This window comes from Symphodus melops (genome assembly GCF_947650265.1).
Source record: "Symphodus melops genome assembly, chromosome: 22".
NCBI lineage: Eukaryota > Metazoa > Chordata > Actinopteri > Labriformes > Labridae > Symphodus > Symphodus melops.
This window is the reverse complement of record NC_136712.1, coordinates 18,855,145-18,881,738: the sequence shown is the minus strand read 5'-3', so window position 1 is coordinate 18,881,738 and position 26,594 is coordinate 18,855,145. Positions and strand designations below refer to the sequence as shown.

At 47.5% G+C, this 26,594-nt stretch overlaps 3 protein-coding genes across 3 annotated transcripts in view; 2 read left to right on the top strand and 1 right to left on the bottom strand.

Moving 5' to 3' along the window:
• Positions 1-13,892, bottom strand: part of scube1 (signal peptide, CUB domain, EGF-like 1) — a 79,515-nt gene extending 65,623 nt beyond the window's left edge. The window contains exons 1-2 of the mRNA XM_079335524.1: positions 13,482-13,892; positions 10,579-10,701 (exon numbers count right to left, since the gene is read on the bottom strand). Coding sequence (XP_079191650.1) covers positions 10,579-10,701; positions 13,482-13,569 — 211 coding nt within the window. The 5' untranslated portion in view covers positions 13,570-13,892. The remainder of the gene's footprint in view (positions 1-10,578; positions 10,702-13,481) is intronic.
• A 2,298-nt stretch (positions 13,893-16,190) lies between these two features.
• samm50l (sorting and assembly machinery component 50 homolog, like) lies at positions 16,191-21,998 on the top strand. The gene is made up of 15 exons (XM_079335398.1): positions 16,191-16,339; positions 17,144-17,257; positions 17,390-17,491; positions 17,599-17,686; positions 17,866-17,972; positions 18,197-18,327; positions 18,536-18,623; positions 18,719-18,847; positions 18,948-19,019; positions 19,112-19,198; positions 19,342-19,412; positions 19,509-19,576; positions 20,453-20,599; positions 20,831-20,972; positions 21,131-21,998. Exons 1-15 carry the CDS (start codon positions 16,319-16,321, stop codon positions 21,174-21,176), a joined length of 1,413 nt encoding a protein of 470 aa, XP_079191524.1. The 5' UTR covers positions 16,191-16,318; the 3' UTR covers positions 21,177-21,998.
• Positions 21,999-24,352: 2,354 nt separating this feature from the next.
• Positions 24,353-26,594, top strand: part of aldh1l2 (aldehyde dehydrogenase 1 family, member L2) — an 11,169-nt gene continuing 8,927 nt past the window's right edge. Inside the window, exons 1-2 of the mRNA XM_079334665.1 lie at positions 24,353-24,732; positions 26,025-26,169. Coding sequence (XP_079190791.1) covers positions 24,685-24,732; positions 26,025-26,169 — 193 coding nt within the window. The 5' untranslated portion in view covers positions 24,353-24,684. The remainder of the gene's footprint in view (positions 24,733-26,024; positions 26,170-26,594) is intronic.

Genomic DNA, 26,594 nt, shown 5'->3' with positions numbered 1-26,594 from the left:
TGCTACCAATCATCTGTGAAACTGTTTGAGGGAAAAGGTTGTTTGGACACTTTGTGGGGCTGCCAGCTCCATGTGGCACTCCCTCTGCGCTCTGCTCTTCATCTGTCAGGGAGGAAGGTGAAGAGGAGAGCATGAGGCGGGAGAGAGAGAGAGAGAGAGAGAGAGAGGCTGACCGCTGAGGGTGAATCAAAAACAGCAGGTGATTAATTGGTGCCTGAGTCGCTTCAAACAGGCACAGTGAGAGAACATTCACACCACGTTGCCTCTCCTCTCTGTTTCGATTGTCCTTGAAATAATAAATAAATCTGATTCCACGGTGGACGACGAGAAGTGTCAGGAGACAAACCGACAAACCTGAACAGATCAGTGAGGAGATTTAAATGTGTGAGGCCTTCGATGCCTACAGGTACCAAACTTAACCTCTACACAAACGACGCAGGCTGCAAGCCCTGTGATTGGTCCACTGAGCAGCAACACATTTTCTGCATCGTCTCCATATAGAACATTCTGCAGAAGAAGAAAGCTACGACGCCACTGATAACTTCTCGCTCCAACACACTGTTGTCATGGTTTCCTGTTTCACAAAGCAGCAGAGAGAACGTAACAGGACGCGGCCGATATGAATGCTAGCTAGCAGAGCGACGCAGACACACGGGTATGTAGTGGTCACGATGGCGTCGATCTGACGCACAAGGACAAAACAGGCCGAAGCCTCCGTGTGGATTTTAAAGCTCCCACCTGCATCATAACGAGAACGACCTTTTGTGTGGGTTTCTTTCTGCACCATCAGACGACTTGTTGTTTTTGTCAACCAGCAGGGTGGAGACTCTGTTCAGGCAGCAACGATTCTGTTATTTGTCATTTCAAGATGGGATCCAGATACACTTGAAGAACACATGAAATGTGATTTTGTTGATTCCTGCAACATCTAATGCTCAGTTAATAATTGCAAACAGGTTTTGTGCAGAGCAGAAGGACTGGATGCTAAACAGTGTCACACATTGAATCTAGCAGACTCCTGACCTCGAGCTGACCTTGAGCCTGCTTTGATGGAGTATCTCCATTTCTCATGCAAAGCGCGTCATGATTATTCTTGGCTGTAACCGCCTGCGTTGTTACCGCACCCAACTTTGCAGAAAGGTCTAGAAACGCGTCACTTCCAGTAAACGACACAGACCGTCCGTCTTTAGGAACTTCTTGAAGAAAAAGAAGTCCAAGCTAAAACTTCTCTCCATCTTTTATCTACACTGCTGATCCCGTTCAAGGAGCCAGTCCCAGCCGCGGTAGGCTGCGAGACAGGGTACGCCATGGACGTGCCGGACACCAGCAGGGACGACGGCGTCCAACAAAGCTGACGTCTCCGTCACCTTCAGTTACGTCCTATAAATCCTGAGGGTCTCACATGTTGATGCGTATCGAAAGGTTGACGTCTCGAACTGTTTTGAATGCTCTCAGAGACGGGATGAAAAGCCAACAAATGACTGAAGACGGTGTCAATCAATCAATCAATCAATCAATCAATCAGCACAAAAAGCTGAAGCTTCCGGTGCCTGCGAGCCGACACACAGAGGACTTGAGACGCAGAGGGTGGTGGAGGGAAGGTCTCCACTTGGCCCCGAGCGGTGCCACTTCCTGCCCCTGAGCTGTTGTTGACTTCTGACAGCGCGGCGAGCTCCAACCGCTTCAGACTGGCTGCTGCTGCTTCCGCTCACATGCACACCTTTTCTTTCTTTCTTTTTTTTTTAATTGCCGGGAGAAAAAGTTTGTGTTCCACGTCTCATCGAGGGAATTAGGAACCTTAAGTGACGGCGCTGAGCAGCGAAGTGGGCTAAACTTAGTGCTCATCATAAAGACTTTTAACACAGTGCTCACCAACCATGACTGAAACATCTGTGAGCGGCATGTTTGATAAAGCAGAGCAAAGTAAATCTTCATTACATTTCTGAGCCTGTGGTGTGTCAGGTCTCATACAGCAGGCTGCGAGTGATGCTAGCCGCCTGCTGAGTCAAAGACACATCGCTCAGAGTCTCAAAGAGCTCGTGGACCGATGGGACTCCTTCTCAAACATCTCTCCCAAACATAAAGGTGATTTCTGATAAACCTCCGCCACGTCTTCATGGATTTACAAGACCGCTAAGTCCACAAGGATTTTACATGTTATCATCCAGCAGACAGGCCGTAAAACCTGCAGTGTCACAGATGTGTCCTCTAAATGTTTTTTAAAGATTTATTTTAAATGTTTTTATTCCTTTATTTTAAGGATAAGTGAATAGAGTGCATAGATAAGTGGATAAGTGGATTCTCAACCAAGTGCAATAATCGCAATAATAATCATTGCCTTTTTTGCATATTTTTTTCTGCTTCTTCCATGCATATTTTTTTTATATTTTTTTCCAACGGAAGAGTGTTCTATTATTTATGCTATATTATTCTTTATATCGTTACTTTTTGTTACCTGCTACATTTTTATTTTTATTGTATGTGCTGCTGGAACCTAAATTTCCTTGAGGGAGTCATCCCAAAAGGATCAATAAAGTTCAGTCTAAGTCTAAGTCTCTAGAGTCAGAGAGAGTCGGGGGCGTCACGGGGAACTCAGGCCAGCTCCTCCTCAAGGACTTCTGCTGCTTTTCACTCGGCAGTCAGACGCTCCGAGTTGCCGCTCTTCCACCTTCAGGACAGGAACGCCCCCTGAAGAAGTCGGAGCTCTGACAAGCCGTCCAAACTATCACACAGTGTTTGATGATGTCAGCTGCTATAAGCAAACAAAAACTCCTTTATGCTGCTTGTTGCCGACTCGCAACAATCTGTCCTCAGATTTTTAATCACAGGCCGGAGGAGTTCCTCCTCTCCGAGTTTGCTCGACTTATCTTTTGAGGCTAAATCAGAATCTCTTTGTACCTTTCATTCATTTAGACGCCAAAACATGGAAGAAAAACAGCAGAAAGCAGCGTGCATATGTAAGAGGCTCCGTTGTGGAGGTGAAGTCAGACGATTTATTCGTCCCTGCGAGGGACATTTCTAACCTGCAGCTCCAGACATCATCGCTCACAGAGCGGAGAGGCAGCGAGGTCACTGTATCTATATATAAAGTCTGAGCGAGGAGCCACCACACAGTGTGTGTGTGTGTGTGTGTGTGTGTGTGTGTGTGTGTGTGTGTCTGGCCAACCAGTGAGGAGAGCAGCTGACTGATGACGAAGGTGCAGACGCCAGGCAGACAATGGCCTAGTAATTGTCTGCCACCTCTCCTTCTCGCCCTCAGCGCCGTCTCCCTCGCCATCCATTCTTCCAGTGAGATATTCTCTCTCTCTCTCTCTCTCTCTCTCTCTCTCTCTCTCTTCTCTCTCCCCTCTCCCCTCCCCCCCCCCTGTCTGTCTGTAAAGCAGGTCAGGTGTTCGTCACTGTGGCACAGAGCGAAGGAGGAGCTGAATGTGGTCTCAAGCTTGAAGGTTGTCTTTCAGAATCATTTCCAGTCGTACAATGAGCTCGTGTTGAACACGTCATGTGACCTCGTTAGGCGCATCTTAATGAATTCTTCAGTTTTTCATTCACTTTGTATGTCGTGGCATCAGCCCAGGGATAATCCTGCTGATTCCTTCAGTGTTACCATAGCAGTACAAGCTCTTTAGATGACAAAGCATTAACTGTCTGAAACTGTATAAAAAAACAAGAGCGACTCAAACCACACAGCCAAACTCTCAACACTGTTTCACTGTTTATCTACCTGCCTCCAACTTAATTAGCTGCTCTGGCACCGAGATAAAACCCCGAGACACAAAAGTGTGAGTGAATGTTGATTGAAGAGGCTTCTTCAGTGTAAAACCATAATGAGAGGGAGGAGAGGAGGCTTCTTTCAGAGCCACAGAAAACCAATCAATTAGCCTGGAAGTGACAAATGCTGAGTAAACAGGAGGCTGCTTTCACAGGCGTCTGCCAGCTCTGTGGCAACCGGCCACATCACTCATCCCAGCAGAGCATCTACACTGTAAAAAAAAACAGGAATATATGAAAAAGTTCACAGGCCACTGAACCTGTTTGAGGAGCATCACCGACCATGTCGAAGAAAACAGGGAGTGAAGCTCGAGTCATTCGAGAGATTTAAGCACTTGGCATTTCATATTGTTGATAAGATAGATTTTTGTGTGTGTGTGTGTGCACGTGGAATGCCTTAACTAATCTCCAAAAAGCTGGCAAAGTTTTTCTGCCCTGAACTTTAAAAACACAGCAAAGCCTGTCGGATTCACGCTGATCCATCTCATCACATCTCCCAACTCTCCGCTCGGTAAACAAGCACGCATTTATGTTCTATGGAGTTCATCGAGATCGCTCAATAAACAGGGAGACAACTCTGGCACGGCTCTGCACACGCACACACACACACACACACACGTTCAGGAGAGCAGCTCCTCCCACATACTCTTTATTTGACAGCACAGGGATAAAAGTTCACATTTTTCCATAACGAGCCGGCGAAGTCTGCAGAGAGTTCAGTGTTCATAAACGCCAGATTACATTTCAGAAGCGAGCGATTTTTCAGAGAGCGACTCCGAGGACGCGGTCGTGCTGGAGATAAAAAGTGGAAGAGGTGACGTGATGGTCAACGGGTTGGCTGAAAATAAAGCAAATGTGGAAATACCTCGGATAGCTGCATGTTAAAATGTCCAACTTTACAGCTGCAGTTCCTCCAGTGTCCACTAGAGTCTGTCTCCTGCAGTGAGTCAGTCTCCATAGAGCTCTATGTTAAAATGTCCAACTTTACAGCTGCAGTTCCTCCAGTGTCCACTAGAGTCTGTCTCCTGCAGTGAGTCAGTCTCCATAGAGCTCTATGTTAAAATGTCCAACTTTACAGCTGCAGTTCCTCCAGTGTCCACTAGAGTCTGTCTCCTGCAGTGAGTCAGTCTCCATAGAGCTCTATGTTAAAATGTCCAACTTTACAGCTGCAGTTCCCCCAGTGTCCACTAGAGTCTGTCTCCTGCAGTGAGTCAGTCTCCATAGAGCTCTATGTTAAAATGTCCAACTTTACAGCTGCAGTTCCCCCAGTGTCCACTAGAGTCTGTCTCCTGCAGTGAGTCAGTCTCCATAGAGCTCTATGTTAAAATGTCCAACTTTACAGCTGCAGTTCCCCCAGTGTCCACTAGAGTCTGTCTCCTGCAGTGAGTCAGTCTCCATAGAGCTCTATGTTAAAATGTCCAACTTTACAGCTGCAGTTCCTCCAGTGTCCACTAGAGTCTGTCTCCTGCAGTGAGTCAGTCTCCATAGAGCTCTATGTTAAAATGTCCAACTTTACAGCTGCAGTTCCCCCAGTGTCCACTAGAGTCTGTCTCCTGCAGTGAGTCAGTCTCCATAGAGCTCTATGTTAAAATGTCCAACTTTACAGCTGCAGTTCTTCCAGTGTCCACTAGAGTCTGTCTCCTGCTGTGAGGCAGTCTCCATAGAGCTCTATGTTAAAATGTCCAACTTTACAGCTGCAGTTCCTCCAGTGTCCACTAGAGTCTGTCTCCTGCAGTGAGTCAGTCTCCATAGAGCTCTATGTTAAAATGTCCAACTTTACAGCTGCAGTTCCCCCAGTGTCCACTAGAGTCTGTCTCCTGCAGTGAGTCAGTCTCCATAGAGCTCTATGTTAAAATGTCCAACTTTACAGCTGCAGTTCCTCCAGTGTCCACTAGAGTCTGTCTCCTGCAGTGAGTCAGTCTCCATAGAGCTCTATGTTAAAATGTCCAACTTTACAGCTGCAGTTCCTCCAGTGTCCACTAGAGTCTGTCTCCTGCAGTGAGTCAGTCTCCATAGAGCTCTATGTTAAAATGTCCAACTTTACAGCTGCAGTTCCTCCAGTGTCCACTAGAGTCTGTCTCCTGCAGTGAGTCAGTCTCCATAGAGCTCTATGTTAAAATGTCCAACTTTACAGCTGCAGTTCCTCCAGTGTCCACTAGAGTCTGTCTCCTGCTGTGAGTCAGTCTCCATAGAGCTCTATGTTAAAATGTCCAACTTTACAGCTGCAGTTCCTCCAGTGTCCACTAGAGTCTGTCTCCTGCAGTGAGTCAGTCTCCATAGAGCTCTATGTTAAAATGTCCAACTTTACAGCTGCAGTTCCTCCAGTGTCCACTAGAGTCTGTCTCCTGCAGTGAGTCAGTCTCAATCTGTTGTTTATCGATTAATAGTATTTTAAAAGATAAGATCTCATATTTTCTTCAGTCTTCCTCGAGAGAAAGAGAGAGCAGCAGTGGGCGTCCATTCAGATTCTCATTAGGATGCAACGTTTGCTTTAAGTCTCTTACAAAACAGTGTACACATTGCTAATTGAAAATAAAAAAAGGGTTGGCCTCTCTCTTGCTCCCTCTTCTTTTCCAAATATGGTCGCTTCCGGCTTCAAAAAAAGCACGGCTAAAATCTGCCAAAACACCAGAGTCCAGGTCCTGCTAAAACTAAAAACTCCCTGCAGAACAACGCAGTTCACGAGCTGCTAATTTGTAGTGCTGAGTTGTAGCAGAGTCTGGCAGTCTAGGTCATCTCCCATGGTCACCTGCACCCAAATCCCAACCCTTTTGAAAAGTAAAACAATGAGTTCACTCAACATAAAGAATATCTCCATGTCCCGTACTAGTGAACAGAACGGGCTGCCAAAGTCTCCTGCAGGACCTCTTTGCTCTGTGGACGCTGATGGTGAACCTTTACTGACTTAAAGAGCCGGCACACTAAAGGTGCAACATGTGTGCTGTGCCAGCAAGCAAACAACTCAAACCTCCTCAAGCAGTTCAGTGACAGACACCCAGACCTTCCAGCAAAACTGAACATGTGCATTCTGCAACAGATCTTAATTGTGTACGTAAAAAAAAAAAAAAAAAAAGTGAAAATAGTGAAACAGTAAAGGACTACGAGCTTTGCTCTCATAATTTGTGAATTAAAAATGATTTTAATTCAGGTTGATTATTGATGGATTTTTTTCAGGGTGTTAAAGGAGCAGTCTGTCACTCTGCCCCCTAGTGTTTAAAATGAGTACTGCAGTCTAAACTCTAATCATCACAGAGAGCTGTCTGGCTCCGCCCCCTCCTCTCACACAGCTCAGCATGTGGTGGACACTGTAGCTTCAGTGTTTAGCCAGCTATGCATGTGGTGGACACTGTAGCTTCAGTGTTTAGCCAGCTCTGCATGTGGTGGACATTGTAGCTTCAGTGTTTAGCCAGCTCTGCATGTGGTGGACACTGTAGCTTCAGTGTTTAGCCAGCTCTGCATGTGGTGGACATTGTAGCTTCAGTGTTTAGCCAGCTCTGCATGTGGTGGACACTGTAGCTTCAGTGTTTAGCCAGCTCTGCATGTGGTGGACATTGTAGCTTCAGTGTTTAGCCAGCTCTGCATGTGGTGGACACTGTAGCTTCAGTGTTTAGCCAGCTCTGCATGTGGTGGACATTGTAGCTTCAGTGTTTAGCCAGCTCTGCATGTGGTGGACACTGTAGCTTCAGTGTTTAGCCAGCTCTGCATGTGGTGGACACTGTAGCTTCAGTGTTTAGCCAGCTCTGCATGTGGTGGACACTGTAGCTTCAGTGTTTAGCCAGCTCTGCATGTGGTGGACATTGTAGCTTCAGTGTTTAGCCAGCTCTGCATGTGGTGGACACTGTAGCTTCAGTGTTTAGCCAGCTCTGCATGTGGTGGACACTGTAGCTTCAGTGTTTAGCCAGCTCTGCATGGGTCTGTAAAGCTTTCTGCGTTCTAACCTCTCTCCATGTTTCATCTCCAACATTGATCCTAGTTTGAGCAGCTTTCTGCTGCTGGAGCTTATTAGAAACATGCAGAGGCTTTTTAGCTCGGGTACAATCACTTCTATCTGAAGCAGTTCCACTGCCCGCTTCCATCGCTGCAACACCTGTTCACCTGATAACTGCTCTCATATCTGGCAAACCCAGGGGCGTCCTAAACAACTCAAATACGAGGTCTCGAGTATCGATTGAGGAGGTCAAGGCACGGTGAATCTAATGTGGAGTTTTAGGCCACTAATGACACTGACTCTACTCTGGTGGTGTAAAAACATTCTGCACACTGAGTTTGTCTGTTTTTTTGATTTCCATGGTAATGAGACGGTTATCATAAGGTTTGTGTTTTCAGAGCGTTAGAGGAGCGCTCCCACCAGCTCGATTCATATTCATTTGCTCCACGGCCAAACAAAACAGGAAAATGAAGAAATGAAGAGTGCACGAGGAGTTCACGAGTAGAAGGTGAAAAACGAGAGATGAAAGTGTGGATGGATCGAAGGTTCTCCTGAGGCTAACGTCTTGATGCAGAACGCTTCTTTGTCCGATGTCATCAGCCACGCTGCTGAGTGAGTCTTTGCTGATACGAAGCGAGGCTGATGATAAAGAAGAAGACCTGAGGGATGGAGCGAGCGAGCACAGGCGCTCTGCTGCTTCCAGGTGCTTCCAGGAATAGCCGATGCGCTAATGGTGCTGGCAGGCAAAGTGGCCCGTAATGCCTGTTGATGGAAAACACAGCCGGCCAATTACAGAGCTCATATCTAATCACAGGGGTCGGGGTCAAATCCCATCCACCATCCGTCTTCATTTGGCTGTTGCCTCATCACTGGTGGGGGAGTTCGATCTGTGTGTACAGTCGAGTGTGTGTTGGGAAGCATGACACACGCAGACGTTAGTACACAGAAAAACAGTGATGTCATGAAGTTGACATTTATGCTCCATCGAAGCAGAGAGACACACACACACACACACACACACACACACACACACACACACACACACACACACACACACACACACACACACACACACACACACACACACACACACACACACACACACACACACACACACACACACACACACACACACACACACACACACACACACACACGGTGCAGTGATGTAATAAAGAGAAGCTGGACGGACAGCAGCTCAAAGGAGGAAGATCACATTCCTGAAAACTCTCATCTTCTGTCTCATCTCAGAGGACAGAGCATCTTCAGACTGTGTGTGTGTGTGTGTGTGTGTGTGTGTGTGTGTGTGTGTGTGTGTGTGTGTGTGTGTGTGTGTGTGTGTGTGTGTGTGTGTGTGTCTTTGACTGTAAGGCAAACAAAAACAACATCCAGGCTGCACATCCCCACAACCAATGATCTCAAACATCTAAAGGGTCAACACCTCGTTTCCCTCACAGACTGTGATCCGACCCGACCCCTCTGGTCTGATCTGATCTGGGTCTGTCTAACAGACCTTCACTTGAAGTCTGGAGAAGCGGGCTTCAGTTACTGTGAGCCTTCTGACCTGCTGACCTCAGCTCATCTGCAAATTCATTTTTCAACACCGGCCGATGCAGCTTGTTTTTAAACTCAAATCATTACAGGCGGGCAGGTTCTGGAAGCTTCCTGGTGCACCTCCCCCCATCGGACGGGTCGGGCGACGGGTTCAGAAGGCAAGGCCATGCTATCAGAGGTTCTTCTTCTTTATGTTACGTGCAGTTAGACAAACTCAACACAGCGACAGAAGAGGAGAAAAGAATAGTAAACAGGATGCAGAGGTCATGTGACACGCATGCAGCTGTACGAGTCACAGCGTGCTGTCTCCGGCTGAATGCACACGTCAGCTCACCGGGACTTCAAAACGTTTTACAGAGGAGCTAACAAGAAAGACTTGTGGTGAGAAATGGATCTGCCTGACTTCACACTCCTGAAAACGAGTTTTCACTTCTAAAACTAAAGGTCGACTTTCTGATCAGCGTTGGCAGACGCAGCTGATCGTGTCTGAACGTCATCTCATTCCAACCAGCGTCCAGCGTCCAAGTCTGATGACAACAAACAGCAGCAGCTTCTGACAGTCAGGGCGTGAGAACACTCTGCGTGTGTGTAACATGTGAGGGAGTCAGTATCCAGCGTTAGAGAGAGAGATTGGGGGGGGGGGGGGGTCCAGCTGTGATGTGCTTTGAGGCAGAAGAGAGTGGAGGTGTGAACGCACAGCCAGGTGCTGCCCCCGTCTCACCCTCACACCCTGGTTCAGTCCACTTCCGCCCCGTTAATTAGGAGAACCCGTGTGTGTGTGTGTGTGTGTGTGTGTGTGTGTGTGTGTGTGTGTGTGTGTGTGTGTGTGTGTGTGTGTGTGTGTGTGTGTGTGTGTGTGTGTGTGTGTGTGTGTGTGTGGAGGAACAGCTGCCTGAATAGAAGCCTCGGTCTTGTGGTTCATTTGTTCAGGACTGGACATTTGAAATATTGACTTTTCACAGTGAACACATGAAACAACCGGACTGACCTGCTATCTCGGCTAACGATGTTCTCTTGGTGTCCAAACAGCTTTCAAAGAACTTCAAACGAGGGCAACAAACACTGAACAGCTGACCTTCATCTTTAAAAAGGGGAAAAGTTTCCCACAATGCACCTCTCAGGCTGCAACCAGCCCCTTCAGAGATATGTGATCCAAGAATGCATCTTTGTTGATTTAACACCAAACCAAAGGTCTCAATCTGATGTCTGTGTACATCCAGTCCATCATCGCCAGTCCTTGAAATACCCAGACGCACAGAGGCGAGAGAGCAGAGACAAAGAGGACGCACATAAATAAGGACGTCTGAAGACGTGCAAAGGTCACTCACCCTCGCACTGCTTGCCATCTCCTTTGTATCCCGGCTTGCAGATGCAGTTGTAGGACTTGGGCGTGTTCTGGCACAGGGCGTCGATGTGGCAGTCGTCTGAACCCTCGGCGCACTCATCTGCATCTGTTCAAACATCACAAATCAATACGCAATTAGATGGGAGTCCCCACGGACGGGCTGGGGACGTCCTCATATGCACATGCTCTCATTCCACTCCACGGAAGTCCCACAGCGGTGCCTCCCCTGGTTACCCACTCCGATCTAAGCCACCTCTCTGCAGCCAGGTGCACGGCTGGATTCCCTCCTCCTGGTTAGAGCGCGCAGGAGGGGGCAGTGTGTGTGTGTGTGTGTGTGTGAATATCACTTCTACATGTAGAGGGACGTGCACGCTCCACGCCTCACAGCCACAGTCCTCTTAAAGTGAACAATGTGCTCTTCACTCGGGACAATGTCAGGAAATATTCAGGAGTGTTTGGATCTCAAATCCAACAAGATGTGTCAAATCTGAGCTCAGGTTCTTTAAACAGTGACTGCGTTTATGTGCACAACATTTCTGAGGCAGAAAAAAAAAAAAAGAAGGTGTTTACATGCTGCTCAGCTCCCATTTACATGTTAATCAGCAGATTCTGAATGAACCGTGCTGGTCCGAGCGTCATGACAGCGTGTCATCTCGGGATGTAAACAAATCTAAACAAAGCAGCATAATCTGACTAACACCATCACATGACCCAATATTCAGGTTAATACAGGCATATAGCAGCTTTTAATGATCAGAAGACGAGCTTAATTGGGTAATGACAATAGCAATAAGGTGTTAACATGATTCCTACACACTCAGTATATTGTCATTATTCCAGTTAATGCAGGAATACAGTGTGCATGTAAATGTAGTCCATGATTTAGAAAGATGACGTGTTCACATGACTTCTCTGACTCAGCAGATTTTTGGGCACCACTGCCTGTTCCTGACTGACGTGTGAACGTAAACAGAGTTTTTCCTGGTGAGCAGCAGGATGTGATCAGGAGAATTCACCTCGCTCACTTTCCTTCCCCTGTGATCTCTGTGCACGTCAACTTAACTTGTTAGCGTCACAATGAAAACGAGTGTGTGCGCCAGCTGGCTGCAACGACGCGCCAAAACTCCAAATGATCCGTCAAGAATTTTTCAAACACACACACACACACACACACACACACACACACACACTCCTGAACATTTCTAGAATTCCGGACAGATTGTCCCTGAACTCGTTCTGATTTTGCATTTTTCACATGTTGACTTTGCCTGCTGTTCGGGGGGGGGGGGGGGGGCGCAGGATGTGACGACGAAAAGTGCTGCCGATACGCTCCATGATGTGCACGCTAAACTGCCTGATTGAGCTAATTTCAAATCAACGTAAGCCCTCGACATGTGATGAATGTTTGAGATAAATGACAGGCTGTCATGTATGTCATGTATGATGTACATCCGGGCAACATGCAGAGGACACGAGGTTAAACAGCTCCTCTATTGATCAGCTTATTGATAAAGGAGCCGCTCACACCTGGCCCTAAATCTCATCCAACACACACACACACACACACACAGGAAGGGGGGGACCCAAAGACAGACAGAGATGTTTTGGTTCTCTGCAGTTTTTTGGCATTTCTCGCGTTCAGCAGACCTTTACATCACCACAGAGCCGCTCTGCTCGTCCTCTGCTTCCATCACAGTATAAATAGCCTGCCTGTGTGTGTGTGTGTGTGTGTGTGTGTGTGTGTGTGTGTGTGTGTGTGTGTGTGAGTGAGTTTAAGTCAGGCAGCCCGGCGGGAAGCTGCCTGTGGTTGAGCCCCTGCTCTCTGTCTGGCCCTCCGCCCGGCTCAGCCCTATAAAAGCAATAAATAAACGATAAAACGGAATTTACAATAAATATTTTCCCTGTTAAAAAAAAAAGGTCTGCGAGTGTTTTACTGGAGCTGAAGTGAAAACAGAGAGAAGCAACAAGTTCGAGTCTTGAAAAGCTGCCCAAAGAGACTCGAGTTGCTCCTGGTTTTAACAAAGCCTTCTCTGCGTGGTGGCTCACTGTCTCAATATTGACTCCTCACCATTGTCAGGGGTGGGAGGCTGAACAATGTGCTGCTTCTGCTGCTTCACGTCGATATTGGGCCCCTGCTGCCTGCCTGCCTGCTCCTCCTGGGACTTTGACGGCCCTCCTGCCACCTCCACCCCCGTCAGCCTAATTTTACGCACAGCTCCCTCCTCCTCCTCCTCCTCCTCCTCCTCCTCTCCAGCTGCGGACAGGCCACCAAAACCCAGAGACAAGGTGCTCTGTGGCGGCTTCCACCTTTGCTAAATCATTAGCACCATTTTCCTGACGGGTGAAAAATTAAAACAGGCAGCTCTCTCAGTCCAGAATCAAAGCAAATGAGCGCTTAACCTCGAGATCAAGCTGCGGTTTCCGAGTGGAATTGACCTATTACGCGCAGGAAACAGAAGTTGCAGTGAAGTCTGGGAGCCTGGGGAAACCGACTGGAGATCAGCATGAGCATCACAAATAGCTTTTAAGGGGAAATGTGCAAAGACTTACAGTCAAATAAAGCAAGATTCATTCCGGGAATCATCGTTTTAAGATTGACTTTTCGGCTTCACTTTGCACATTTCTCTGATATCAAAAAGCATCGAAACCTTCTCGTGTACATTAAAATATCATTTGAGGACCTTGCAGCATGCATTGTGACCGAATGACAAGTTTTAGGAAAGCAAAGTTAACTTTAGGACGTTAGACTATTTGTTCTGAGGATCCCGGTGCGGTTTCCATCCTTTTCTCCGTGAAGCCGGTGACTCTGACGCCTCTAAAAAAAAAGTGCATTTAACGGCTGATAACAAAGCCAAAGACGGACAGAGAGGAAAGGGGAGCTCTTACCTGCGGGTCCGACATCCCCCATCACCCTGCAAGTATTTATGAGGAGGATAAACAAACAAACGTCCCGGGAAAAACACGCGCTCCCCATGCTGACAGACGGTGTGAGGATTCAGCAGGGCTTTTCTGGGGGTTTGGACTGTGGGTGAGTGTGTGTGTGTGAGAGAGAGAGAGAGAGAGAGAGAGAGAGAGAGAGAGAGTGTGTGTATGTGTGTGTGTGCCTCTGATAGGAGAGGAGGTGGACTGGCAGAGAGAGAGACAGAGAGAGAGAGAGCGAGAGGAGCCCTCTGATTGGCTTGTTTGTGCCGGTAGAGAGAGAGATGTGTGCAATGAAAGAGGCTCGTGATGGAGAGATTCAGACTGAACAGGAAACTGTGAATCGTTGATATCTAATTTTCACGATATCGATAATATTCGATCAGTCTCCTGACACTGAAACATTTGCAAACTTTACTGCGACTTTATTAGACCACAGACACCTGAACATCTTGTTGCCCACATAATAAAACTAAGACTGTGTTAACTTGGAAGAAGTATAAAATGTGCAGCATTCGTTTTTTACATGACATTGTAAAAAGGTGCACATCGCCACCTACAGGATGGAGAGGTGAAGTGAATGACTCATCTGCCAATCACAGACTGAGTTAAGTGAGAACAACCAATGAATAATAATCCTACTGCCAGAAGTTTTGATTTAGGCATCTTTCTCTATTTGGAGCTTTGCTGATAAAACCAACAATGTGCAGATTTTGCCAAAGAAAAGGAATTCAAATAACTTACAGTTTCTATTTGCATTTCTTTCTTTTTTTTCAATTGGGATTATTAAGTCAGTAATGTCACATTACTTTATCTGTAATAAAGATATATTTACAATTCCAACACATGGTTCAAGGAAGAAGTTCCATAAAAATGGGGCTAAAGAAAATGATAAATGGGCCACCAGATTCAGAATTAAGTAACATTTTTCTCTTTCTGTGAGCGAAGCCTCTTTAGCCATTTAAATTGAACTTTCTATCTCAAAAAGTCAGACTTATCTTTTCCACAAATCTTTGCCATGAGGGACCACAGTAAAAATGTTAACTTTAAATAAACGTGCCAAAAAGATTGGGGTTGTAAATTTGAATTTCAATGAATTTCTATTAAACTGTAAACACCTCGATTCTCTAAAGACATTAATTGCGGTGCACAAAATGACGTTTCTGGTGTCACTGCTTTCACTGTCAGGACAGGCTGTGCCCGTTTAAAACTGGTGAAGGACGAAGAAATACTGCCACCGTGTGGTTTCACTGCAAAGCTCAATTTGCAGTTTGGGGGAAAAAAACAACCTTTGACTGTCAGTGCAAAACAAATACATTTTATTAACTTGACAAGGGAGGTTTACGTTTTTAATAAAAAAAAAACTGTCACAATATAAAAATATGAAAGTGTTTTTGGAGAGTTTTGAAAAACTAAACTGAATAAATATTATTTTTTAAACATAGAGGCTTCTGTTTGTAGGTCCAATTTATATTTTACATTAAAATAAACATTTTATTCCAAACAGCAGGGATCCATTTGTCTCTATTTTCAGTTTGTCTCTCAATATATTATTTACATGTGGCCAATATTTGTTGAATTGTGTTGCAGTGTATTAATATCAGAAAACATAAAAATCAAATCAATCAAACTCCACACACAAACCTGGGAGAGGAAAGTTTTCACCCACTGAGATTTAGTCTTACAAAGCACCAGGACAGCAGCGACAAACAGCAGCTTAATGTTTATTGGCCTTCAGGTTTTTCAAGTTGTTTTCCGGATGTTTGTTAAATGTTTAAAGAGGACACGCTATCCTCCTCTTCCTCCTTTTCAAACAGTCTCCTGTGCTCTAAATAAAACATCAGTGTTTCTGTGCTTTCGTCCAAATATAACATGAATCAAGCACCAGAGGGGGTTTGTGATCCTGAAGAAACCAGCTCTCTCACAACGCTCTGTTTTTGGTGTGTGTCTCTTTAAATGCAGTGAGCCCCGCCCCCTCAGTTTTCCCAGTAGTCATCACTCCTTTGCGAGCAAGAATAAAAATGTTGGACCTGCTCAAAAGGTTTTGCTCTTAGTCTGGGGGTGGAGTTCATTGATGGGGATACCAGGGGAGGGGTCCAGAATCCCACTGTGACATCACAAGGAGAGTTCCCATTCAGACTTCTGCAGACCACAAACAAAGGACTGGGTTTATTTATTTCACATGTTGTGGGTCTGTAGACACCCACATACATGTTCAAAAACATGGTTCAAGTGGATTCTTCATGGTATGTCCCCTTTAAAGCATTCATGCAGTCACTTTCACGAACAAAAGAAAAACGACGCCCTCTGCCGGAGAAGTTGTGCTATGACAACGTTGGCCCCACCACGCCCACTTCAAGACATTCTGATTCATATCCAATCACAAAGCGCAGTCAGGGTGATGCCTTCATGTTCACAATAAAAATTGGTTTTGACAGAATCCTCTGAATTACTTAACTCGCTTTTTGGATCAAATAAAAAACTTACATGTTTAAAGACGTTACAGCTAACATGTATTCAATGAGACGCAACTATTGTTATTTTTACAAGATAAATCTACATATACATGCAGACAGCGACATGGTAAAAGGAGGAGAGGAATGGAAAATGTTCGCTAATAGCAAAGTGAATCCGTAATGTACTTGGTGTACATGAACGCAGCACAAGACCTCACCAACTGTCATGGCGTCTCCCTTGAAGGGGGATTGGTACTGGAGAAACTAGCCGCTGTCATCTGTCAGCTTTCTGCCGCACTCAGAGCATTTAATCCGGATTGAAGCGGCGTCGAGGAGCGGGTCGTTACCATGGGAACCGTCCATGCGAAGGTAAACTGGGTTTAATCCCACTCACCTGTCCCCCTCTCTGCGGACAGTTCACCATGACCTCCCCTGTCTGTAAACCGCCAGAGAGTACTCCATGTCCACTTTACACACAGAGACAGAGAAAACCGACCAGCAGAGTCAAGCCAGGGTGGAACAAGAAGTTTAAATGTTGTTAAATGATGTGACTGCTTTTTCACATTCAGACACATGCACATTTCTTTGTCTGCTCGCCTCAACTTAAAGACACGTTATTCAACATTTTACTGAACATTTGACTCTTTGATTCGCTATTTTAAAAGCCCCACGCACACAACACGTGACCTTTTACCATGTATTAGTTTAAAATATTGTGTCTGTCTGCAGACTCACCGTGCAACGTTCATGGTCGTAGGACATCAGACAATCCCTCCCTGAAGGCCTCATTAACCTCCCTGCCCCTTTACTCCTCCGTGACTGCGACCCCTGCTCTTTAAGCTCGTTGTCTAGGAGTTGTCAGGTGTTATCTAGTCATGCCTCTCTACGGTGGCCCTGAGAGGTCAAAGCATGCAGGTCACATCAAGAACCATGGTGACGAATTCAGACGTCTGCGATGTGTTCAGTGTCAGGGGAAAAAAATCCGTCGATAACGGTGACGATGCGATTAAATACACAGCACATCGTGCAAATACAGACAACGCACATAAACTAATATTACAACTGAATACTGAGAGGAAACCAAAGACCACGAAGAAAGCAGCCGAATAAATCGTTATCTGTTGTCTTTCTTTACGTGCTTCATTAACTGCTTTGTTCCTGTCACTCGCACAGAGTCTGGATCCTCTCCCGATGCATGGCCGGGACTTGGGAGTCCACCCGGACGACATGGTGGAGACTCCAGACCTGGAGCAGGAGAGCAAGCAGGAGATCCTAGAAAACAAAGATGTGAGTGAACAGGTTTCACCTTAAAGAAATCTCACCTGAAGTTCAACTTGCTTTTGTGGAACTATTTCTCCTCCTGCAACTCAGAACGAGAGATTGTAAAAGTACAATTTGTCAAACACCTTTTTGTCCCAGGTGGTCGTCCAACACGTCAACATCCAGGGTCTTGGAAGAACTAAAGAGGATCTGCTGGGCTACGAGATCTCCGATGTTTTTCACGCCAAAAACCTGATCGATGTACGTGTTTCTGAGCGCCCTGCTCGCTTAGGCGTCACACTCGTCTCTCTCTGAGACTCGTCGGGCGAGGGTCTTTAAGTGCTTCTGTTTTCATGTGGTGCTTTCAGGTGATGAAGAAAGCTCACGTCGCCAGACAGAAGCTGCTCCGCCTCGGGATCTTCAAGGATGTGGAGGTTCTTATTGACACGTCTGAAGGTAACACAGGCACACAGAGGAGACCGCTCTCTGCTGCAATGTAAAGAATGATGACTGCAGTACCCACTTTCAACACAAGGGGTCAGAGTTACACACTGCTCCTTTAAAAGCTGGGTGCTTGAGCGGGTACGCAGGGACAAACGTTTCTTCCTGCTGATTGGTTGTCTCTCTCTCCTCAGGTAAGGACGCTCTGCCGAACGGCCTGGATGTGACGTTTGAGGTGACGGAGGTCAAGAGGCTGACAGGAAGCTACAACACCATGGTCGGCAACAATGAAGGAAGCATGGTGAGCTCACATATACAGCCCAAGCAGGACTCTTCTTCCACGTGTGTTAGCTGGACGCTCAGAAATGCTCCAGGCTGATTTCTGCAGCTCGCTCTGATTTCAGTCCTCAGCGATCTATCAGTCAAGTAAACTGGGACTTAAATCTGATCTTGATGGGCTCTGGTCAGTCATTCTTGAAGCTTCTATGCTCACAGATTGAGCTCACGCTGTTTCCTTTTTCACAGGTTCTGGGATTGAAGTTGCCCAACATGTTGGGTCGCGCTGAGAAACTCACCTTCCAGTTCTCCTACGGGACCAAGGAGACGTCGTACGGCCTGTCCTTCTTCAAGCCCCAGCCCGGACACTTTGAACGCAAGTACGTCAGGGAGACCAACACTGAACGTCACACACACACAAACACACTCCTCATCTGTTCGTGGTGCGTTCAAGGACGCTGAAACATCCGGGCTGCATGGAAGGAATGCAGCGCTTTTACAGCAGCTGATTCTTAAATCTCAGGAGCGATTTAGCGTGCGTGCACCATCAAGATGAAGCGTTTTGAAGTCGTGTGTCTTGTGTTTCAGTCTCACGCTCAACATGTACAAAGTCACCGGTCAGTTCCCCTGGAGCTCCTTAAAGGAGACGGACAGAGGCATGTCTGCAGAGCTCAACGTAAGGAGTGTCTGATTTAAAAAAACAAACAAACACAGAGAGAAGACTTGAGGAGTTCATGTTTGTTTCTTCTTCGTCCTCCTGTCACGCTGCAGTTTCCTCTGGGGCCGACCAATCACACGCTGAAGTGGGAGGGCGTGTGGCGGGAGCTGGGCTGCCTGGCTCGCAGCGCCTCCTTCGCCGTTCGAGAGGAGAGCGGACACTCGCTGAAGTCCGCCCTCTCGGTAGGACCTGCCGCCGTGTCTCCAGCAGCTTTGGACTGACGTTGTGTCACGTTTGTGTGTTTGGTGTTCGTGCTGAAGTTCGGCTTCTGTCTCTTCGCAGCACACCGTGTCAATCGATTCCAGGAATTCGGCTATTTTCCCCAACAGAGGTGCCTTACTGCGGATCAACCAGGTGGGTGTGCACAAGAGCAACGTCATTCCTTTTGTCTCCCGTTTGTACTGTCTCGTACGAGGACATCTCTGAGATGTGCGTTTGCTCTGCAGGAGCTCGCCGGGTACACGGGAGGAGACGCCAGCTTCCTGAAGGAGGACTTCGAGCTGCAGCTCAACAGACGACTCTTCTGGGACTCGGTAAGACAAACACGAACCACGACACTCAGAGCCCGAGGGCGTTTGTCCTGAAGCTTCGTGTGGCATTTGAGTTGCATAAAGTGACCACAAGGGGGCGATAAATCAGCAGTGTGTCTATAAGGAGGTGGTTGTGTGTCTCTCAGGTGTTGTCTGCTTCTCTGTGGGGCGGGATGCTCTGTCCAATCGGAGGACAGCCGTCCTGCATCGCTGACAGGTACGTATTCACTTTGAACTGATTCATGATGCGCAGAGGAGTTTTGAGTCTGCACTCCTGGTGGACGGTTTAATAAAGGTTTTTGTAATGTTTCAGGTTTTACCTCGGAGGTCCCACCAGTGTTCGAGGGTTTGGGATGTACAGCATCGGGCCGCAGAGTGAAGGTTCGGAAAAAAGAAAAAAAAACACCTGATCTTTTCTTAATTTCCATTTTAAAACATAAAAATGTGTGAATTCCCAAAATGATTTAAAAAAAGTAAGATTACCCTACTCACTCAAGTACACAGCGGGGGGGGGGGGGGGGTGTTTGGACCTTCTCTGGTCCAAACACATCCGGAGCATGCAGGAGCAGAATCTAAAGAGAGGACAAACTTTAACACTTTAACAACAGCAGATTCATTGAAAGGTTTTTGTGTCCTCGAATGAAAAGTGTGTTTTATAAAGTCACTGATCTGATCGTTTATCCTTCTGCAACCCAAACGTGGAATCTCTCAGAAGGTGGGTTAACTACATGAGCATCCAGGCGGTGTGTTTACAGTCCCTCCCTGTAGGCGTTCATTAGCTCTAACGACATGAAGCATCAGGACTCCTCCATTATCTGTGTGACTGCTGCTGAGAACCATCTAGAAAACCCTCCATTTCAACCACAGCCACAAAATGGAGAAGACAGAAAACACATGAATGCAATGACCCCGACAGGTTTCCAGCAGGAAGCCTCGGCTGCATTTCTCCCCGTGTTTCCTGTCTGCTTCACACAAACCAGGAGACGAGGAAATCACAGCCGTCTCCTGATCTGAGATCAGTCACAGAGGGGAGAGAAAAGGAGTAGATCTGTGAGTGTTAGAGACACCAGCCGACAGAGGAGCTCTGTATCTTAAGGTGTGTGTGTGTGTGTGTGTGTGTGTGTGTGTGTGTGTGTGTGTGTGTGTGTGTGTGTGTGTGTGTGTGTGTGTGTGTGTGTGTGTGTGTGTGTGTGTGTGTGTGTGTGTGTGTGTGTGTGTGTGTGTGTGTGTGTGTGTGTGTGTGTGTGTGTGTTGCAGGGGACTACCTGGGTGGGGAGGCTTACTGGGCCGGAGGTCTTCACCTGTACACCCCGCTGCCCTTCAGACCAGGGAAGGGGGGCTTCGGAGACCTTTTCAGAACACATTTCTTCCTCAACGCAGGAAACCTCTGCAACCTCAACTACGGTGGGTCAAAGGAGAAAACACACACACACACACACACACACACACACACACACACACACACACACACACACACACAGGTTTGGGCGTGGTTAAACTGGAGACATGACTCCATGTGCACGTCTGTCCTCTGATGTTTTTAAATGAAATGGTCCCTGACGTGAAGTAACGATTCAGACACTCGTTGTCAGTGTGTGTGTGTCTCCTGACGTGTGCGGCGTCGTGTGCGTGCAGGTGAAGGTCCCCGAGCTCACCTGCAGAAGCTGGCTGAGTGCATCCGCTGGTCGTACGGGGCGGGCATCGTGCTGCGGCTCGGGAACATCGCCAGACTGGAGCTCAACTACTGCGTGCCCATGGGAGTGCAGAGCGGAGACAGGTACGCCTCAAAAACACCTGCGGCACTGAGCGTGCAAGAACCTGAGGACCTGAGGAGGGGGGGGGGGGCGTCCTGGTCCCGGTCCTGCTTCACAGGACTGAGAAAAGCCCCTGAAGGCTACTCGTTGTCTGACCCCGATCCTTCTGCTCCTCTTTCAGGATATGTGACGGCGTCCAGTTCGGAGCAGGAATCCGCTTCCTGTGACCTCGACACTCCAGCAGGGGGCGCGAGGCGAGACAAAGGGAGAATGTCTTTTTCTGTTTATCACCTGTAACTTGTTTTTCCAGTGTGTCACACAAGCATGGGTCCGACAGTATGTCGTGGTTAAAGGTGCCTGACTCCTCGCCACCTTAGGGAAGCGTTTGACACTACGGACTGAACGGCCTTCACAGCGAGCCACAGGTCCACCTGGTTAGCAGCAGACGGGACGTCTGAGGCACAACACAATCAGGGTGAAACCTTCAAGCAGCATATCAGAACCCTTTCTCTCAGCTAGACCTCAGAATTCTGCTTTCTTTGTTTCCTGCAGCACCGGCGCCTCCTCCTCGACGAGTGGTTTCGCCCACTCAGTAAATTATTTCCCTGAATGTTTGAGATTTTTGGGGCTTCTTTTCAGTTTGCCTTTTAGGATTGCCTCTCTTCCAGGAGCTTCACTTATTTGTGTTTATTTTTGGCAGTAAACTGGACTCCACACCGTCTTCTGTCCAGCTGTCCTGCGTGTGTGTGTGTGTGTGTGTGTTGTTAACACCAACAGTTGGATTTAAAAAAATAAAAATAAAAAAGTGAGAGAAAGCAGCACTTTTTAGTCAAACTGACCCGGTTGGAAGAGAGTTGTTGAGATGTAGTTTTTGTCAGGTGTGTCTCAGGCGTGCGGTGTGCGGTGTGCGGCGTTCGGCGTGTTAGGTAGGAAGCTCCTCCCGCTCCCCACCACTCTGTGAGCAACATCCACCACCAGTGCTCTTACCGCTCCTCTTCTTTTTAATGTTGTCAAATCCATTCACAAATAAATCACAGCTGCTCCCCTGGCTTCTCTCTGCATCCTTTGGCTTCTTTTCTAAAGCAAAAACATTCAACAGTTAAACGTGTATCAATATAATTATAATGTGATTGGTTGGAGAATTCTTCCCGATTCTTAAATGTGGTCTTTTTAAAAACATGTTTGAAGCAAAGTGCAGACGTCATCTGAAAAAGACATCCGGTGAGAGCTGATGTTCGAGGTCAAAAATCAAAAGACGTGCAAAGGGCGCTGCGGCCTAGTGGGGAGGACGTGCACCCCACGTACAGAGACTGCAGCCCTCCAATCCAGCGAGCAGACCGGATTCAAATCAGACCTCTGACTCTTTTCCTGATTGTTGTCCAGTGAATGCACAATAAAGGCCAGACACACAAAAAGATGACCTGAAACCGTCACGTGTCGGGGAGCTGAAAGCCACCTGGTGATGTCATCACAGTGGCTGTGGGTTCGACTCTGACCTTGGCACACGTGCAGAATGTCAACCCCCATTCCCTCCTGCTACGATTTCCTGTCTCTCATCAGCTGTCCCATCTAATGTGTCTGTCGTCAACAAAAATCCCGACATCTGCCAGGATCACCATGGTTACTGGGGCGCTGCTTGTCAACAGGTAATGCAGGAAACAGTTTGGGGCCCCAGACCAGAAGGAGGCCCCTGAGGGATCTCGCTGCCCGGCTCAGCGTCTCACGCATCACGTCTGTGAAAACCAAAGTATGTTAAAAAAAAGAGGAATGATCCGTCTGCAGGAGAGAAAAGAAACAGGAAACATTGGAGGAAGAATAATCGTCGACTGGCAGACATGATGATGATGATGAACGCTGGTTGGAGGCCCCCCACATTCGTTCTCACCTTGGGCCCCAACAGGCTCCAGAACCACCAGATCTGCTGTAAGAACTAAGAAGATTTGAATGTTTAGCAGCAGCTAAATCAAAGCAGAGCTGCGATCAATCAGGAACATTAGAAGTGATTTCACAGAGAGGGACTTCCTGTAACGCGTTCATGAACAAGGAAGTTATCAAAGTTTTACAGGCAACGCCATGTTTGAGTTTAACCAACAGCTCTGATCATTACAGATAACCTGACCTAGTGTGTGTGTGTGTGTGCGTGCGTGCGTGTGTGTGTGTGTGTGTGTGTGTGTGTGTGTGTGTGTGAGAGTCTGTGTGAGAGTCTGTGTGTGTGTGTGTGTGTGTGTGTGTGTCTGTGTGTGAGTGTGTGTGTGTGTGTGTGTGTGTGTGTGTGTGTGTGTGTGTGTGAGTCTGTGTGTGTGTGTGTGTGTGTGTGTGTGTGTGTGTGTGTGTGTGTGTGTGTGACCTGCCTCGCTGCAGCTCGTGTTGTACACACAGTCTGAACCTTTGCTCCGGGTGATCCTGTGCGGGGCAGTTAGGTGTGGATGGTGCTAGATGAGTGTTTAGTCAGATCTTGTTCTGTGTGGGAGTCTGGACAGGTGTCCAGCACGGAGCAGCAGTTATGAAAGAGGAGCAACACTGGAAAATAAAACGTCTGGAAAGTTTCAAATCTATTTTTTTAGAAGGATCTTGGAGTCAAAGTGAAGCTTCGCTGCAAGAACCAAATGTTTCTGAATCCAAAGTATAATCAATAATGTATTAAACATTGTGCAATCAAAGAAAGAGCTGTGCAGAAATCTTAAGGAGGATTTTTTTTCAGATCCAGTCCGACAGGATACAGCCGAGAGAGAGAGAGAGAGAGAGAGAGAGAGAGAGAGAGAGAGAGTATAGGGGATGACATGCAAGAAAGGAGCCACAGGTTGGATTTGAACCCTCGCTGCATGCACTAACCCCTGCACCACCAGCACCCTGTATTTTTAGTTTCAGTGTTATTTTAACACCCCCCCACTCATGTCAGAGTGGGGGGGGTTCAGTCACTTGTGCAGGACTCTGAGGTTTGTCTCATGTCAGAGTGGGGGGGGGTTCAGTCACTTGTGCAGGACTCTGAGGTTTGTCTCGTGTCAGAGTGGGGGGGGGTTCAGTCACTTGTGCAGGACTCTGAGGTTTGTCTCATGGCAGAGTGGGGGGGGGTTCAGTCACTTGTGCAGGACTCTGAGGTTTGTCTCATGTCAGAGTGGGGGGGGGTTCAGTCACTTGTGCAGGACTCTGAGGTTTGTCTCATGGCAGAGTGGGGGGGGGGGTTCAGTCACTTGTGCAGGACTCTGAGGTTTGTCTCATGGCAGAGTGGGGGGGTTCAGTCACTTGTGCAGGACTCTGAGGTTTGTCTCATGGCAGAGTGGGGGGGTTCAGTCACTTGTGCAGGACTCTGTCTCATGCCTGAGTTTGGCGCGTTTCAGATCGTGTGAATTTAAATCCTTATCCTTCCTTTGACCCAATGATTCAGGCAGGGAGTGTTATGTATTAAACTAATGTATTATATTATTATAAATAGAATCATTTGAACGAGTTCCCACGCGTGCCCGCGCGGTCGAGGGGGTCGTAAGCATCGCGTGAGCGCGCACGTACCTAAACAGCACGTCGTGTGCCCGCTGCTGTCGAGTATAAGCTGGCTGTAGTGAGCTGTGTGCACGGCCACTCCTCTGACTCTCTCACACACGCACACACACTGTCACACACAGAGGGAAGTGTGTGTGGCCAGCAGCAGCTCGGACACATTCTGTTTCATCTATTTGGATTTATTTTATTTCTTTTAATTCTTCTTTTTTTATTTTTTAATATCCAAACATCGCCATTATGTTGTGGACGGCGAGTCAAGTCTTCAGGAAATTCTCCACCTCGTCCGTGAGTATCTCTGCGTCTGCTGCACCACAGAATGAACGCTGCATTTACGTTGCAATTAAAAAAAAAATCACTATATTATAAATTGAATGCATGCCAGGTTATCGTGACATGAAGCGGAACGAGCCAGCTTCGGCTCTGATTGCGGATCGAGGAGTCTCAGTTCGGGTCCTGGTCTTTAAAGTCCGTCTGCTGCTGTATATTCACTGATGTGTCAGTGCCAAGCTGCCACGTTTCTGTCTCAGTGTATGAACTAAGTGAGCCGGCCTCTACTGTACAAGACCTGCAGGAGTTGCATCAGCCTGATCTCCCCTCGGCTTACAGTGGATCCTGCAGGAATGCATGCAGCCCTTATGAACGCGTTGAATGGACAACCTGTTTATTTCCTTTATTACAGTGCGCGTGAATGCACCATGAAGCACCTCGCGCTCGGTGTGACAGCCGGCGTTGGTGCTTCATGCACTTGACAGGTCGACTCATCTGAGCAGCAGAAACCTGAAACCTCCTTCTCTGCATTTTACAGTCTGCACTGACTGTCAGCCAGTCTCCCCTCAGAGACTAGATTTACTGACCTTTGGACAGGAGGCGGACCCACGGGTTTGGGGGCCCTGGGAAGGGAGAGCATGATGGGGGCCCCCCCTCACTCTTTTGTGTTTATGCTTTCTGTTGATCTGTATTGTATACAGGTGACTATGAAATACAAGAAAACACAACTTAACAAAATGTTTTCGCTTCATGTTTTGCTGCCAAGTTGAGGCAGATAAATGACATTTTAATTTCTGTTAGTTTGTTCGACAATTCAAGTTCTCTGTAAGTTATGACAACTTTTCTTTAACTTTCGTTTGTTAGTTTGACAGTGACGACTGCTCAATAGTATAATAGTGATATAATTATCACTGGTGCACCGTGTCATCACTTCATGACTCCTCGTGCCCACGCTCACAGAGTCCTGAGGTAAACGGATGTTGGTGCAATCCAAAGACGAGTCTGCAGGGGGCGCTAAACAGCTTGTCCTGCTAATCCTCGATATGAAACGAGCAGCTTCACGAGACGGCTTCAAGCTTCTACGTAAGCTGGTCCAACCTCTTACATAGACGATCTCCTGGCAGCTCTGCAGCGTTCGGACCCCCCCCCCCCCCCCCCCCCCCATTATTTACACATTCAGATGTTTATCAGTCTGATTCTAAGGTCCAAGAGTGGAAGGTGTTGGATGATGTCAGCGTCCTTCGTGGCGTGTTCTCCTGATGACGGATGAATGCGGGTCAGAACTGACTCCTGTCTCTGCTCTCTCACAGCATTACTACCAGAATAAGCTGAAACTCGCCATCATTGGCCAGAGTCTGTTCGGCCAGGAGGTGTACAGCAACCTGAGGAAGCAGGGACACAAAGTGGTGGGCGTGTTCACGGTCCCCGACAAGGATGGGAAGGCCGACCCGCTAGGTGAGTCCAACTCCACGTGCTCAGACCGACTGTGTGTGACACCACAGGGGTTGTTTCTCTGTGAAGGAGCTCTGCGTCCAAACTGAGTGAACTCAAGTGGAGACGCAGCGGGGTGCTGGCGTTTACATCCCGTGATCGGTGCGCACACTGTGACCGCTACGATCTCCGTGCACGGAATCAAACCGCTGCACGTTTTCTGTTCTCTTTGTTCCTCTCCACTCTTTCATTGACGTTGACTCTCGATCGACTCTGCTGCTTCGTTTGCGACTTCGGCGTCTTAATCGTTTACGTTACGTCTTGCCGCAGGAGACCCGTTTTTTTTCCCGATGTTTCTGTTTGTCCAGCACATGTTGAAAAATTGACCATAAAGATGACTTTGACTTGAAACGGAGGGAGCGCTCACCCTGACACTACAGAAAGTCGTG